The sequence below is a fragment of the Pogoniulus pusillus genome, chromosome 8 (assembly GCF_015220805.1).
Source record: "Pogoniulus pusillus isolate bPogPus1 chromosome 8, bPogPus1.pri, whole genome shotgun sequence".
Lineage (NCBI taxonomy): Eukaryota > Metazoa > Chordata > Aves > Piciformes > Lybiidae > Pogoniulus > Pogoniulus pusillus.
In genome coordinates, this window is record NC_087271.1 from 33,876,818 (window position 1) to 33,892,494 (window position 15,677).

At 45.8% G+C, this 15,677-nt stretch overlaps 1 protein-coding gene across 1 annotated transcript in view; it reads left to right on the plus strand.

The window, feature by feature from the left end:
* Positions 1-2,162: 2,162 nt before the first annotated feature.
* Positions 2,163-15,677, plus strand: part of LOC135177684 (very-long-chain enoyl-CoA reductase-like) — a 32,851-nt gene continuing 19,336 nt past the window's right edge. The window contains exons 1-2 of the mRNA XM_064148045.1: positions 2,163-2,228; positions 15,386-15,436. Coding sequence (XP_064004115.1) covers positions 2,202-2,228; positions 15,386-15,436 — 78 coding nt within the window. The 5' untranslated portion in view covers positions 2,163-2,201. The remainder of the gene's footprint in view (positions 2,229-15,385; positions 15,437-15,677) is intronic.

Consider the following 15,677-nt stretch of genomic DNA (forward strand, 5'->3'; position numbering starts at 1 on the left):
GCTCCAGGCCCCTCACCAGCTTTGTTGCCCTTCTCTGGACATGTTCCAGCACCTCAACATCTCTCTTGAATTGAGGGGCCCAGAACTGGACACAGTACTCAAGGTGTGGCCTGACCAGTGCTGAGTACAGGGGAAGAATAACCTCCCTTGTCCTGCTGGCCACACTGTTCCTGATGCAGGCCAGGATGCCATTGGCTCTCTTGGCCACCTGGGCACTCTGTTGGCTCATCTTCAGCTTACTATCTATCAGTACCCCCAGGTCCCTTTCCTCCTGGCTGCTCTCCAGCCACTCAGTCCCCAGCCTATAGCGCTGCTTGGGGTTGTTGTGGCCAAAGTGCAGAACCCTGCACTTGGCCTTGTTAAATCTCATCCCATGAATGTTCAAGTCCTTCTTCTGAGAAGCCACACTATGAATGTTCAAGTCCTTCTTCTGAGAAGCCACACTATGAATGTTCAAGTCCTTCTCTACAGGAGATTAGGGAGGGGTGCAATATTTTTTCTTTCTTCCCCCACCCCCTCCATCATTACAGCTAGAGGGAACTGTAAGCCACTAATTGTAATTTTGCTGTCAGCGTGGAAATTCTGAATTGTGAATCTAAAGAGATCTTCTTTTCCAGGACTGCGTGTTGTGCTACTACAGAGAACCAATCTGCATCACAGCTGGCAGTCTCAAGTGCTTATCTGTTTGCTTTCTGGTACAGAAGGTTAGTTTAAATGTTCTTTATATTTGTGTTCTGATTACTTTTCTGTGTTGGATTACTGTCATGTGGTTGAAATACTGGATGTTAGGAAGAAATTCTTTACACTGAAGGTGAGCAGGAACAGGTTGCCCAGGGAAATTGTGTATGCCCTTTCCCTGGAAGTGTTCAAAGCTAGGTTGGATGAGGCTTTGAGCAACTTGTCTAGTGTAAGGTGTCCCTGCCCATGGCAGCGGGGTTGGAACTAGATGATATTCAAAGTCCCTTTCAACCCAAATCACTCTATGAATCTATGAAACTTTTTCCTCAGTGGAAGAGCATCTGGAATACAGAGCATCTGGAATTTAAATATAATGAAGGGAATACCAGTTTATTTGGAAAAGCAGTAATTTTGTTTTAAGATGAAAATTCAGTAGGTCTAACCTGGCCCAAAGGTTAACCATCCAGATAAGTAATGGGCTGGAGAATAAGAATACACCTTCAGACACCTTCACATGTTTGCCCATATTCACACTAGCAGTAAAATTCTGTCCTGGTGGGTTTTTCTGATCAGCCTTCTGACTTTCCAGGAAAGGCCTTTTCTTTTGGTCACATTCAATCTTGATATTTCATTTAAGTAGCTTTGATGTTTATAAATCTATGGAAGCAAATTAAATTTAAGGATTGAAAAAGGCTTTCTAACAGTGCATAGCATAACTCTTTCTAGTGGAAATTTATGGCAGTGAAAAAACAATGGTTTTTTTTTAGCATTATAGAATTTCCTGATACTTAATTACCTTGCCTACAGAAAAATATCACACAACAAAGACTGGTTGTAGGGAAAATAGTATCAGCCTCTGTACTGCTTTATCACAGTATCATCAGGGTTGGAAGAGACCTCACAGATCATCAAGTCCAACCCTTTACCACAGCATTTAATACTCAGCGGCTGCAGGAACATGTTACGGGAGAAGCGATCTCAGCAGAGTTCTGTTGTCATTCCAATCGCCCCTGAAACGCAAGTCAAACTATGGGAGAAAGAAAAGAGGATGTTTTCCAGCTCACCGTCAGTTATATATTTACAGATTATCTCATTAAACTATTTCAGATCTGTGAAAAATATGAAATACGACCGATTTCCTATAGTAATTCTATAACACTCAAAGAAAAAAAAACGGATTACCCTTTTGAATAAAATGCCACAGAAGCGCTCCAGGCCGTCGGCAAATATTGCTCTTCTCTCGCAGTTTCTCAGCACCGGGAGCTGCAGGACTTGGCTTGTGCGAAGTCCCGGCGGTCCCCGCACTGCTGCAGAATGCCTGGGGTGGGTGCCGCTGCCGGCTTTACAGCCGCCCAACGCGCACCGCCGAGCAGGGGCGGTGGGCGCGGGTCCGAGGCCCGCCTTCCCTGCTCCGACGCTGCCTCCGGGAGCCCCCCCGCGGGGACTGGGCGCCGCTTGATTGCCCGCAGCGCGGGGCCCCGGGGAAGGTGCCGCGGCGGCGGGAGGCGGCGGCGGCCCGCAGGATGGGCGGCGGAGTCGGCTTCTTCGAGGTGGGTGCGGGCGGCTCCGTGGGGAAGCGCCGGGGGCAGGGGGCGGACAGGCTAAGCTCGGGTCGGGCCCACAGCATCCTGTCGCTAGTGGACGCGGCTGTCCCGAGTGCTCCTTTCTTGTCCACCTTCATCTGCATTGAAGCATCGGGGAGCCGGAGCCCTCCGCTCATGGGTGTGCCAAGGCAAGTGACTACCTCGGGAGACGGGCGGAGGACCCGCCCTCTGGAGACGGGCGGAGCAGGGGCTCGTCTCTCGCTGAGGTTTTCTCGGAGTAAGGGGACAGAAGCGGTCCCCGCCCGCCCCGTCCTTCGCTTCCCTGAACATGTTTCCTTCTCTGCTCCTCTTCCTCTTGTGTCCAGTGGTCTTCGGGTATGGCTCTGGAGAGCCAGGGTGAGTGGGGTCTGGGGTGTCTGCGTCGTGCTCTCGGCTGTCCCGTGGAGGCTCCTCCCGAGGGTAGCGCCGTGGTCAGCCATCCAGGGTGCACCCGGCAGTGCGTCCCAGTCGTCAGGAGACAGCGAGAGCAAAGAATGTTCTCGGCATCTTCTGTCCCCAACTTCTTGGAAGAGCCTCTCGTTAGCCGCTGTGCACCTCGCCGAGAGCCGTCCCTCTGAGTCTTCCGGCCCGGTGCAGGCGTGGCCGCAGGCGGCAGCGATCCCCTGGCTCGTCTCGGAGCTGGCGAGAAAGTTCGTTCCTTAGCCGAGAGACCGGCTTCTAACCCGGCCTGCCTCGGCACGCAAGGAGCACCGTCCGGCGGGGAGGAGCGAGGTCGAGCGGCTCTCGCCGCGGGCAGACCCCGCCGGTCCTCTGCTAGCGCCTTGCGTTCGCGGCTTCCGTGCGAAATCACAAACTACCGGGCAGAGTTCGGTGCAGTCAGCTCCTTCTGTGTTCGGAAAACGTGAAGTAACGCTCACCAGGGAAGCGAGTGACCTATCTCTTCGACTTAAACGGCCACTCTTGCTCTTTGCTAATAGGAGGGTTCTTAAGAGTGCTTTGCATGACAGAAGAAGGTCGGTACGAGTTAAATGGTGGCGATACCGAATGTGTTTCAGTTGGCTTACACAGTTTCTCCAGTTCAACTCGCCTAAAAAGGAGCGCTGTTCCTCCCCCCGTGCAAAGGACCGAGCAATTGTTGTAACATTGACAGAATCCGAAACAATCTAGACAGCAGCTGCTCCAGTAGTTACTTTTTGTAACCCACAAGTTCAGAGTCTGCTTTTCAAAACTATAAAAGTGTTCTGGACATCACAATCCATCAAAATACGCTGTCCGTAGCTCTTGTGGGGATGAGGTAGGAATCTGCACAGTGCCTCCTCCTCTGCGCTTGTTGACTGCTCTGGGCGTCTTTAGGAAAAACAGCCAAGTTTTTCACTGCTTTCTATATTGCTACCAATGCCCCAAACTTTTGTGAGCTCCGAGTGCAGGAGCAAGCACATGTGTGTTACCCTCCCAAGTGCCCTTGGTCATTGTCAGGTCTGCAGGTTTGCTCCTCTGCCTTAGTCTTGCTGAACTTCTGAGCACTGAACTTCTTACAAGCCCTCATTGTGGTAGAAGAGAGATACCTCATCTGCAAAATCTGGTAACAGTAGTGATGTCAAAAGAATAGACATCACTACTGTTACCAGATTTTGCAGATGAGGAAACACACATAAGTGGAATGACCTGCTCCTTCCTACTAGGCAGAACAATAGCAGCAGATGCAAGTATTTTCAGTTCTACATGAAGATCCTGTGTCTAAGCAATGTTAATCCAAACTTGTAATGCCTCATTAATGTACACGGCAGGCTTGTGTGTCTTTGTGCTTTTCTCTGTACAACAGATAGTGAGTAGAAACAGATTTGCCTAGCTCATACAGTAAGTATGTATGAGCTGACTCAGGGTGTAGGATGTGGGCAAAGACAGCCTAGGCAGCGCTGAGCAATGCTGTTGGGTATCACTTTCTGTGGTGTTCTCCTCACTGATTTGCTTTCTGTTATACATTCACCGAATGTGAGCTCTGAATTTAATTTCCCCACCATGTGGTGCTTCCTTATAAGAATCATGAAACACCTCACCTGTTGCTATCTGAATCTTTTAGAATATGACTGTTACAGTTTTAGAGGAGGGTAATCGGTAGACTATTTCTTCTGGTTGAGTTTGTGCATTTGATCATGCTTAAGACCCAGTTTCATAGATTCCTGAGTATTTAGGGAGGACTTCTTTTTTATGCATGAATAAAACTGTGCTTTGGTGAACCGAGTGACAAAAGGATAGGCAAGAACATCAGACTGATTTTGAGTGCTGAGGGCTGTTAATTCCCTTCCTTTTTTTTTTTAAATCGGAGTGTTTCTTGGTAGAGCTAAAGACAGAAATACTTAAAATAGGTAACATTGTATTGAAGTGACTATTAAGAAGCCACTGAAAGGCAGATTCAGCTTTGGAAGAAGGTTTAGCTCCTTGTTATAAATTGGATGAGTTGAAACTCAGTATCAAGAATTATGAGTAACCACCTAATTAAGCCAAAGTATGCTAGACCTAATGGCTGGACAACAAAAACCCCAGGGTGCCTGAGAGATTTCCCTTTGCTTATGAGATGTCAGTATTACAACTGGTATGCAAGTCTCTGATGGATGCCTTTACATTTCTTATTCTCAAGAGAAGCTTAGAAAGAACAACTACAGTTTGCAGAAATCTGTACATACCAGAAAGTTCTGCACCTGATTTGAGGACATTCACCTCTGAAAACTGAGAAACATATGATAGACACCTGTAACTAGACAATATTTTCTAAGGGTAATAATTTCTCCAGAATGATTAGAGAACAACTTTTCTGACCAGTTTTAGATATGTTTCAGAGTTTATGGTACAGTTTATTCTAGAAGCTCCTGCTTTTCTCCTTTCCATACAAAGGATGTCTATGTGACATGCTCAAATGTAAATGTCTCTAGTAGAGAGCTCTGAAGTTAGGGTAATGAATTCTACCTTTTCCTCCTACTTGACGGGTTTAGGTGCTCTGACTTCCCAGAGGAAAGATACTTGAAAAAATAAATTTGTATTGTATAAAATCCATGTTGTAAGAGCCACAATTGACTTTGACTTCTTCAACTGTTTTGAAAGGGAAGTGCCTTTTGTGAGCAGGGATAACTGAAAATGTTTAGGAGTCTTCACTCCCTGAGGATAGATTAATCTGACAGCATTGAACTGCAGTACAGTCTAAAAGCAATAATGTACCCTCCCCCCTGCAACTGCTGGCATTCAAAGCTTCTCCCCGTTCTGACTGTGATGAAAACCCTCTGAATGCAAGGGAGGCTAACTGCTGCCCTAGCCAGCATTGCTGGGATGTCTCAGCTCCTGTTACAAAGGTTTCTCCCACTCAGAGCTGTGCTGTCTAAAGCCTCATCAAGTAAGAGCATTGAGAGCAAGTGCCAGAAGCAGGACTGCAGAGGATTTTAGGATTCTGTACCCTCCAAGAGCCATCTGAACAAGACAAGGATGCATATGAGAGATTTGAATGTCTGGTTAAAGGGAGGCTGCTGAAAACTGCCCTGCTGTTTGGAGCTATCTGCTCTATTTTCACAGGTAACACATAATTATCACAGAAAGAGATGATAAAACAGGGGAAAAGATTCTCATTTTCTATTTGCTCACCCCTTCTCCACATGCTTACCAGCACTTTCTACAGTCAGTTGTGCTGCTTTAAAAGACAGTGTCATTTTTCTCTGTGGAGCTTGAGAGAGAAGTTTAATTTTGCTTAGGAAAATATGGTAGTAAAACAATACCTGGCAAGATGTACTTTGAATTTGAAGGCTATGCCTGCAATCAGAAATCTTACTGTAGAAAACAAAATAACAGACTTGTTTGAAATGTTTGATGGTGGGTTTTTTTTTTTTTGGTCTGTTTTTTTTTGTTGTTGTTGGAGTTTTTTAAGTAGTTGTGTTTATTTATTTAGTTATTTATTAAATTTATACAAATCTTCTGAGTTTACCTGTCAGTATAAGGGCTCCAAACTGCTCAGGCCAGAAGGCCAGAAAAGTACAGATCTAGCCTTGAAACATCTAGGTTAAAAAAAAAAAAAGGTGTGTGCTAGTTTGAGCCTAGGTGGGATATTTTAGTGAGAGGAATTAGATTACAGGCTGTGAAAAGGAAACAGTGGGGATGTCTACTGCACTCATAGGCTTGCTGAGATGGGTAAAACCAAGAACACAAACACAGAGAACAGAGTTTGCTCTCTGGCTTTTGGCTGCCTCCCTTCTCTCTCTAACCTGCTAACTACTCCATCTGCTTGCTAACCCCCCTAGCCGATTCTCCAAACTCACCTTGAATGTAAGGCAAAGTCTGGGATAAGGTAGAGGGGTGGAAAGGAGGTGGAAGGGTGGTTGGGAGCCCCTCCTGCAGACTCTGGTTTCTGGGAGGGCTGTTGTGTTTCTGTATTACCTTTAACTTGTATATTTCTGTCCATAGCTGTTTGTCTTGTAAATACCTGCTTGTATCTTGTGCTAAGCTGTAAATATAAAGCGTCATTCTTTAATGTCCAGCTCAGCTGAGTCTGGTCTGGGTGATTTTTCTTAAGCAGGAAACACCCAAACCATCACAAAAAGGAAGAAACCTCTGTCTTCAATCTCTTTGATTCTATGTCAAAAGCATACATATTGCATGTAGATCTTGATATCCATGGAAGAAATGACCCATGAAGAGTTGCAATGGAACTATAGATACTGAAGTTTGACATTGCAAATCTCAGTGCTGATGCAAGTAAATTATTGTAATTTCATGAAGAACTTATAAACCTCTTCTGCTTGAATATTTTCATAGTAGAAAATAATTGCCATAAACTAAAGTATTGAGACAATTAATATTCTCTCTGTTGTGTGTGGGAAAGGCTATGCAGTGGTGTGCTAGTTTGAGGCTAATTGGAATATTTTAGTGAGAGAAATTAGATTATAGGCTGTGAAAAGGAGACAGTAGTGATGTCTACTTCACTCACAGGCTTGCTGAGATGGATAAAAACAAGAACACAGACGTAGATAAGACAGTGTGAGCATGTGTGTGTGTCTCTGGGTGCCTGTACTTTTCTCCCTGGCAGTGTGGGTCTCTGTTGCAGCTGGTGCCTCTACTTCCCTCCCTGGCCTGCTTCTGTGTAACTAATCCTTCTGCTTTAAAACCCCCCTTGCTGATCCTCTGATCTCTCCTTGCACATAAGGTAATCTCTGGGATAAGGTAGAAGGGTGGAAGGGAGGTGGAAGGGTGGTTGGGAGCCCCTCCTGGGGACTCTGGTTTCTGGGAGGGCTGTCGTGTTTCTGTATTACCTTTAACTTGTCTATTTCTGTCTGTAGCTGTATAGATTGTAAATACCTGCTTGTACATTATGCTCAGCTGTAAATATAAAGCTTCAGTCCTTAATTTTCAGCTGTCTGAGTCTAATCTGGGTGATTTCATAAAAGTGTGTGTGTGCCGGGGGGGGGGGGGGGGGGGCGGGGCAGGTAATTCCCAAACTGTCACAAGTGGTGTTGAAAAACCTGGATGTCTGCTTAGTCAAATTGGCATAGGTTCTCAGATGGAGGCACTCCAACCTGCTTCATAGTGACAGTAATACTCAGTGAATGATGTGACCCTTCAGTATGCCTGGAAATGTGCAGCTCTCTGTTAGCCAGTGTAAGTAGATACTCACTGAAACAGTATTAGCTGGTGCAGGTCCCTTTTCCATCTTGTGTATCCTGCTGGAAGATGTTGTGCTAGTAAAAGCTGGAAAGCTTGCATAGGCTTTCAAGGGTCAGAATTTGCTGTGAAGGTACAAACCTCTAATGGCATTTCTGTTTTCTGAAAAATAAACCAGCCTCCCACACCAAGGGAATCTTTTTCCTTCTTAAACATTCTTATACCAACTCATTTTATTCTCTATCAATTCCATAAATTGATTTGTCTTTCTGAAGGATAATAATTTGTAGCTCTATACCTGTTACCATCTTCAGATCCCTGCAGTGACATGGGGTTTGCTATACCTCCAGGTTATGCACCCACCTTCAAGAGTGGTTATACAACTTGGTGAAGGTATCAAAGTTCACTTCTAATTCATAGAATCATAAAATCAACCAGGTTGGAAGACACCTCCAAGATCATCCAGTCCAACCTAGCACCCAGCCCTATCCAGTCAACTAGACCATGGCGCTAAGTGCCTCATCCAGGCTCTTCTTGAACATCTCCAGGGATGGCAGAGGAGTCCTCTCCCTGGGCAGCCCATTCCAATGCCAATCACTCTCTCTGGCAAGAACTTCCTCCTAACATCCAGCCTAGACTTCCCCCAGCACAACTTGAGACTGTGTCCCCTTGTTCTGTTGCTGGTTGCCCGTCAGAAGAGCCCAACCCCACCTGGCTACAACCTCCCTTCAGGTAGTTGTAGACAGCAATGAGGTCAGCCCTGAGCCTCCTCTTCTCCAGGCTAAACAACCCCAGCTATTTGCTGAACTGTTTTTTGTTTCCCCTATGAATAAACTTTACTCCCTTTTATTTTCTCAATAGAAGTTTAACAGTTGAATGTACTTTTCTGTGCTTGTATTGTATACTGATTACTTTGTCCTTGATGTGCAATGCTACTCAAGGATTTTTCTGTTTTTATAGACACAATTTTTATGCACAAGAGGAAATTGATCTTCTAAACATTGAAGATGTAAATTTGTAGCTGTTTGTCCTGAAAGGCTAATATGCCTATTAGATGTCCTGGTTTGCTCCACTCTTCTGCTGATGGAGGAAAGCAAGAATAGGAGGAAACCAAAGGCTTGGGCCATTGTGTTCCCTCCCAAAGTGATAAACAGGTCTTTAGGTACTTGTTGGTGTCTTGCCCAAATAAGGGTGAGCAAGCTCTGCTTTCACCTAATATGGTCAGTCTGGCAAATGCCATTTTGATTGGTGAATCTCTGTGGCCAAAGGAGCCTTTGCATTCAGGCAAATAATACACATTGAGCTAAGTTGCAGGCTGTTGTGCTGCTTCTGCTTGGCTGCCTCTACCTGGCTGCCTCTCCCTCATTGCTCTTGGACAACGTGTTCTGCTCTGCCTCATGCTTCACATCAGCTTAGGCCTGATATTTTGGGCTTGAACTACCTGAAAACTGAAGTGCCTCAAGTTTCCCAGGAGAAGGCATTTAAGTGCCTCACGACATGGCAAGAAGTGCCACCGACATGGTGCTCTCTGCACATCTGCAACTGATCCTGCCTGCACCTCTGCAAACCTCTGTGCCAAGAAGAACCAGGATCAGGTCAGAGATCATCTGCCTCTTTCCCAGCACCCTGGGAAGATCTGGAAGGCTCTCAAGGGCCGAGCAGTTCCAACTCTGCCACAAAGGAGACAGGGACTATCTTGAAATATCTACTCCCCCACAGTGAGTAGCACAGACTTTCCCTAGGGCTCCAGGCTGCCTATTTACAAGTGGGACAAAACCATTCTGTGGCTAAACTTTTCCAATTCTTCTGATTCTCCTAAATGCATGAATTGCCAATAAGCATGCTTGGGAAGATTTCCCTGACTGAATTAGAACCTAAATTTAACTAATTAGTATAGAGTTGTAGGTGAAGCTTTCCAGAAATAAAATCAACTACATCTTTTATGATTCCTGCCTCAATAATTGCCCCAACTAAATCATTGCTTACAAAAGAGTTTTAACATGGCCATCTTGCACAAATCTCTCTATTGACTTGAGTTCTATTCAAGGAGGTTTTAGAGAAGCCATCATTTAAAATGCCTTTAAAATTCACCAAGTAAGTGGACTGGAAGTCATACTGCACTAGTGCAGGCCAACAGTCAGTGTTCTATTGTGCTAAATGCTTTGGTTCTCTGAGCCAAGAAGGAATTGTGTTTGAAAGGGATGATATGCACCAGTTAAGAGTTCCAAGAACAGATTGCTGGGTGTCTAAAAACTGCTGCCAGCCAATACATTAACTGACTTGGTGCTGGGCCTGGAGACTTGAAACACTGTGTTCAGTGCTGTGCAAGTTGTCTGATTGGCCATCATGTTCAGCAAATGCAACGTTTCTTGCTTTGGATATCAGGGCTTTTCTGTCCCTTATTCAGGGAACATCTATCACAGTATCACACAGTATCATCAGGGTTGGAAGAGACCTCACAGATCATCAAGTCCAACCCTTTACCACAGAGCTCAAGGCTAGACCATGGCACCAAGTGCCACGTCCAATCCTGCCTTGAACAGCTCCAGGGACGGCGACTCCACCACCTCCCCGGGCAGCCCATTCCAGTGTCCAATGACTCTCTCAGTGAAGAACTTTCTCCTCACCTCCAGCCTAAATCTCCCCTGGTGCTGCCTGAGGCTGTGTCCTCTTGTTCTGGCGCTGGCCACCTGAGAGAAGAGAGCAACCTCCTCCTGGCCACAACCACCCTTCAGGTAGTTGTAGACAGCAATAAGGTCTCCCCTGAGCCTCCTCCAGGCTAACCAATCCCAGCTCCCTCAGCCTCTCCTCGTAGGGCTGTGCTCAAGGCCTCTCCCCAGCCTCGTCGCCCTTCTCTGGACACGCTCAAGCATCTCAATGTCCCTCCTAAACTGGGGGGCCCAGAACTGAACACAGGACTCAAGGTGTGGTCTAACCAGTGCAGAGTACAGGGGCAGAATGACCTCCCTGCTCCTGCTGACCACACCATTCCTGATGCAGGCCAGGATGCCACTGGCTCTCTTGGCCACCTGGGCACACTGCTGGCTCATGTTCAGGTGGGTATCAATCAGCACCCCCAGATCCCTCTCTGTCTGTCTGCTCTCCAGCCACTCCGACCCCAGCCTGTATCTCTGCATGGGGTTGCTGTGGCCAAAGTGCAGCACCCTGCACTTGGAGCTATTGAACCCCATCCCACTGGACTCTGCCCATCTGTCCAGGCGGTCAAGGTCCCGCTGCAGAGCCCTTCTGCCTTCCAACCCATCCACATCTGCCCCCAGCTTGGTGTCACCTGCAAACTTGCTGATGACTGACTCCATGCCCTCATCCAGATCATCTATGAAGATGTTAAAGAGGATGGGGCCCAGCACAGATCCCTGAGGGACACCACTAGTGACTGGCACTGGGGGATGTTTTGATACGGCTAGGAGCTGTGATGACTAGAGGAAAAGGTCAGCTCTTGTTTTCACTCTGTTGTCACACAACTTTCTGCAGGCTGGGGTGAAATCTAAAGGTGTGTTCCTGTGTCTGCCTTTCTGAAGGGGGAAGAAACAACATTTAATATTTGCTTAGATCTTGAAAGTAACTGAAATGTTTGAAGTTCAGGAATGGGTGTCAAAAAACCCAACACAAACAAACAAACAAACAAACCCCCTTCCCCCCCAGCTCAAACCACACACAAAAAAACCACAACAAAAAAAAAACCCATTGAATAAATTAGGTTTCAAGAGGCTTTTGGGAGGCCATATAGTTCAACTCCTGCTCAAACCAGATATAACTGGATCAAATGGCATTGGATCTTGTCCAATTTAATTTTAAATACCTTCAAGGATGGAGATTCCATCTCCTCTCAAGGCAACTTGTTCCAGTGTTTGACCAAACTCATGGTGAAAAAAATTTCCTTGAATCTGATTGGATTTTCCTTTTATTTCAGCTGGTGTCCATTGCCTCTTGCCTTTATACTGTGCACCTCTAAGGAGAGCCTTGCCATTGGAATGGGCTGCCCAGAGAGGTGGTGGAGTTGCTGTCCCTGGAGGTGTTCAAGCAAAGCCTAGATGAGACACTTAGTGTCATGGTCTAGATGATTGGACAGGACTGGGTGCTAGGTTGGACTGGATGATTTTGGAGGTCTCTTCCAACCTGGCTGATTCTATGACATCTATAGGCTTCCCTTAACTATTTGAAGAGATGGTTCAGTACACACAAGAGGCACTTCAAAGAAACATCCTGAAGTGGAAGCAAGTAACAGTACTGATGTGTGGTGATTTGTTTGTCCTCTCCACTGGTTGTGAAGGTTATGTTTCTATACAGCCACACCCATGAAAACAACAAAGCAACAAATAGTTTTTAGTCTGACCTCGTGCACAATGAGAATGATGCAAGGAGAAGAGGGTAGGTGACAGAAATATATCCAAACCACTCTGTAACTGGCCTGGAGAAGAATCTCTAATACAGCCATTGAAGGCCATAGACTTAAAATTACTCATAGAGGATTCTCATCCGATAGTGGGAGGGAGTGTAGTATGGGAAGGAGACTGCTAAAGTTGTGGTCCCTGCTGCAGTCTGTAGGGCAGCCCAGTGGTATTCACTGATACATGAGCTTTGGGATACACCAAAGGTTTCGATAACCCTTGTAGGAACTTGGCATCAAAAAGGACAGAAAGTTGCTCGCAGCCTTCACAGTATTTGTTCTGTGGGCTGTAAGGGTCAGAATGCTGCATTACAAGAACTGCCCTCTGGGAAGGGAATCCATCTCGTTTGCTTTCTGTTGCAGATGTCCCACAAAGACACTAAAATTTGAACAACTCTGCAACTACCTAAAAGGAGGTTGTAGTGAGGCTGGAGCTGGTCTCTTCTCCCGAATTACTAATGATAGGACAAGAGGAAATGGCCTCAAGTTTAGGGGGAGGTTTAGGTCAGATGTTGGGAGGAAGTTCTTTGCTGAGCAAGTGGTCAGGCACTGGAACAGGCTGCCCAGGGAGGTGGTTGAGTTGCCATCCCTGGAGGTGTTTGAAAGCATAGTGGATGTGGTGCTTGAGGCTATGCTCTAGTGATGAAGAATGCTGGGATGAAGGTTGGACTGGCTGATCCTGGTGGTCCTTTCCAACCATAGTGATTCATAGTGACTAGATGTTGTGCTGAGGGATTTGGTTTAGTCAAGGACTTACCAGTGTGAAACCAATGATTGGACTCGATGATCTTGAAAGTCTTTTCCAATCTAAGAAATTCTGTGGTTCTGTGATTTTGTGTTATTTTGAATGTAAAAAAAAAAAGAAGGGGAAACACACAACATCCCAAGGATCTGTTACACAGAAATGGTGGAAAAATGCTTATCCCCACAGAGCTTAAAATGCAGAAGCAGAAAGCACCACTGCACTAGTATTCCTTGTGGAGATCAGACTTGATACCTCTGTCTGGAGCTGAAGTGCTCTGTTGCTGCACCAACAGAGAAAGGACAGTTTGGGAGAAGTAAAATAAGGAAATAAGATACTTTAACTGAGTGATCTCTTCAAAGCAACCATGTTAGAAAGATATTGGGCTGTGACTCCTATTTTTAGTAAGGAATCATATCTGAAATCTAATGTTAATCTACCCCCTTGGCCAGTTAGACCAAACATAACTAATGCTAGATTGTTTATTTTCAAAACAACAAATTCCTTTGGTGCTAAGTAATGACAGTGTCAATTATTTAACATGACAAGCTTTGAGCTTTCACTTTTAGATGTGCCACAAAGTTGCATTACAAAGAATTTGATGAAAACAAATGACATTAAAACACCATCACTGTATTTTAGGTCTTGCCAGCTTGCCACAGCTGAGCTTTGAAAGGAAGTTTTGCTTGGTTGTTGATGAAAATCAAAACCTTTTGCCAAAGTGGCATTTGATGACAGAAATAAACTGCTCTTTCCTTTTCAGAGCTGTAGCTAAACCACTGCTAGCAAGATGTAGTTACTAATAATACAAGGGGTCTGAGAGGCAAGAGTCATATTGAACAACCTTTTAAGGGTTGGTGAAGTCCAGATCTTTAGCTGCATCTATTCATTATGGCTGTCAGTGCTTTCCACTCTCCTTATAATTCAATTATTCTGGGGACAATACACCTTAATCTTCAAGCTGCATGCACTTTGGATATTTGCTTACATGCACATATATATATATATATATATATATATGCACAGTTACATTTTTTTCCTTCAAACTGTCTTTCTACTTCTACAGGTGGTCAAAAACCTGTTCCATAATGGTTCCTGTGAAATTTCGTCCCCATTTGGTCCTTTAGCTTAAGAAAATCCCCTAGGTCACTGTGTTTTAATCAACAAATTAGTTATTTCTGCTTCTGAATATATCTGTCTGGGAAAATAAGATGTTCAATATCTTTGTGCATGCCATGGACAGTGGCACTGAGTGCACTCTCAGCAAGTTTGCTGATTGCACCAAGCTGTGTGGTGCAGCAGACAGGCTCGAGGGCAGGGATGCCATCCAGAGGGACCTGGACAGGCTGGAGAGGTGGGCACAAGCCAACATCAGGAGGTTCAAAAAGACCAAGTGCAAGGTCCTGCATCTGGGCCAAGGCAATGCCAAGCACAAATCCAGGCTGGGCAGTGAGTGGCTGGAGAGCAGCCCTGAGGAGAGGGACTTGAGGGTGCTGGTGGATGAGAAGCTCAACAGGAGCCAGCAGTGTGCACTTGCAGCTCAGAAAGCCAACCAGGTCCTGGGCTGCATCAGGAGAAGTGTGGCAAACAGGTCAAGGGAAGTGATTCTCCCCCTCTACTATGCTCTGCTGAGACCCCTCCTGGAGTACTGCATCCAGTTCTGGAGCCCCTATGCCAAGAAGGATGTGGAGATGCTGGAGTGTGTCCAGAGAAGGGCCACGAGGATGCTCAGAGGGCTGCAGCAGCTCTGCTGTGAGGACAGACTGAAAGAGTTGGGGCTGTTCAGTCTGGAGAAGAGGAGGCTCCCAGGTGACCTTCTTGTGGCCTTCCAGGATCTGAAGGGGGCCTACAAAAAGGTTGGGAAGGGACTTTTTAGGCTGTCAGGGAGTGACAGGACATGGGGGAATGGAGCAAAGCTGGAGGTGGGGAGATTCAGAGTGGATGTGAGGAGGAAGTTGTTGAGCATGAGAGTGGTGAGAGCCTGGAATGGGTTGCCCAGAGAGATGGTTTGAGCCCCATGCCTGGAGGTGTTTAAGGCCAGGCTGGATGAGGCTGTGGGCAGCCTGATCTAGGGTAGGATGTCCCTGCTCATGTCATGGGGCTTGGAACTAGATGGTCCTTTTGGTCCCTTCCAACCCTGCCTGATTCTATGATTTATTTGGCAAGAATTCTTTTTTTTCTTCTCTTTGCAAGCTGAGTGCTTTGAGAACCAGGCTGTGACTAAAGCTGTCTCTTGAACTCATCAAAAGTGTTTTTAGCACAGTTGAAAGATCAAGAGGAATAGTGTCTCTCTCTGAACAACTGAATTTGGGAATCAGTTAATGTTTAGAGATTATTTAGCCTTTTACTAGTAATTGTCATTTTGTCTCCTATCAGGTGGAAATCCTTGACTGGAAGACAAAGAAACAGCTATGCTTCCTAGATAAGGTAAAACAAAACTCTGTTTAAAAAGCTAAGTGCCTACTGAAAAAAATTACTAGCTTTTCTTAAGTAAATTTAGTGGTTATGAAGGCCATTTCACCTCCTCATAGCCTTTGCTTGGCCACTGAAGAGGTAATGATTATGCAGACTTCATATTATCTGCAGAGTAGCTTCGGCTGCTTCACTGTGATAGTGCAAATTGTGCCTTACTCGCCCATGAGCCATCAAACTGTCACTGCTGCTGCAG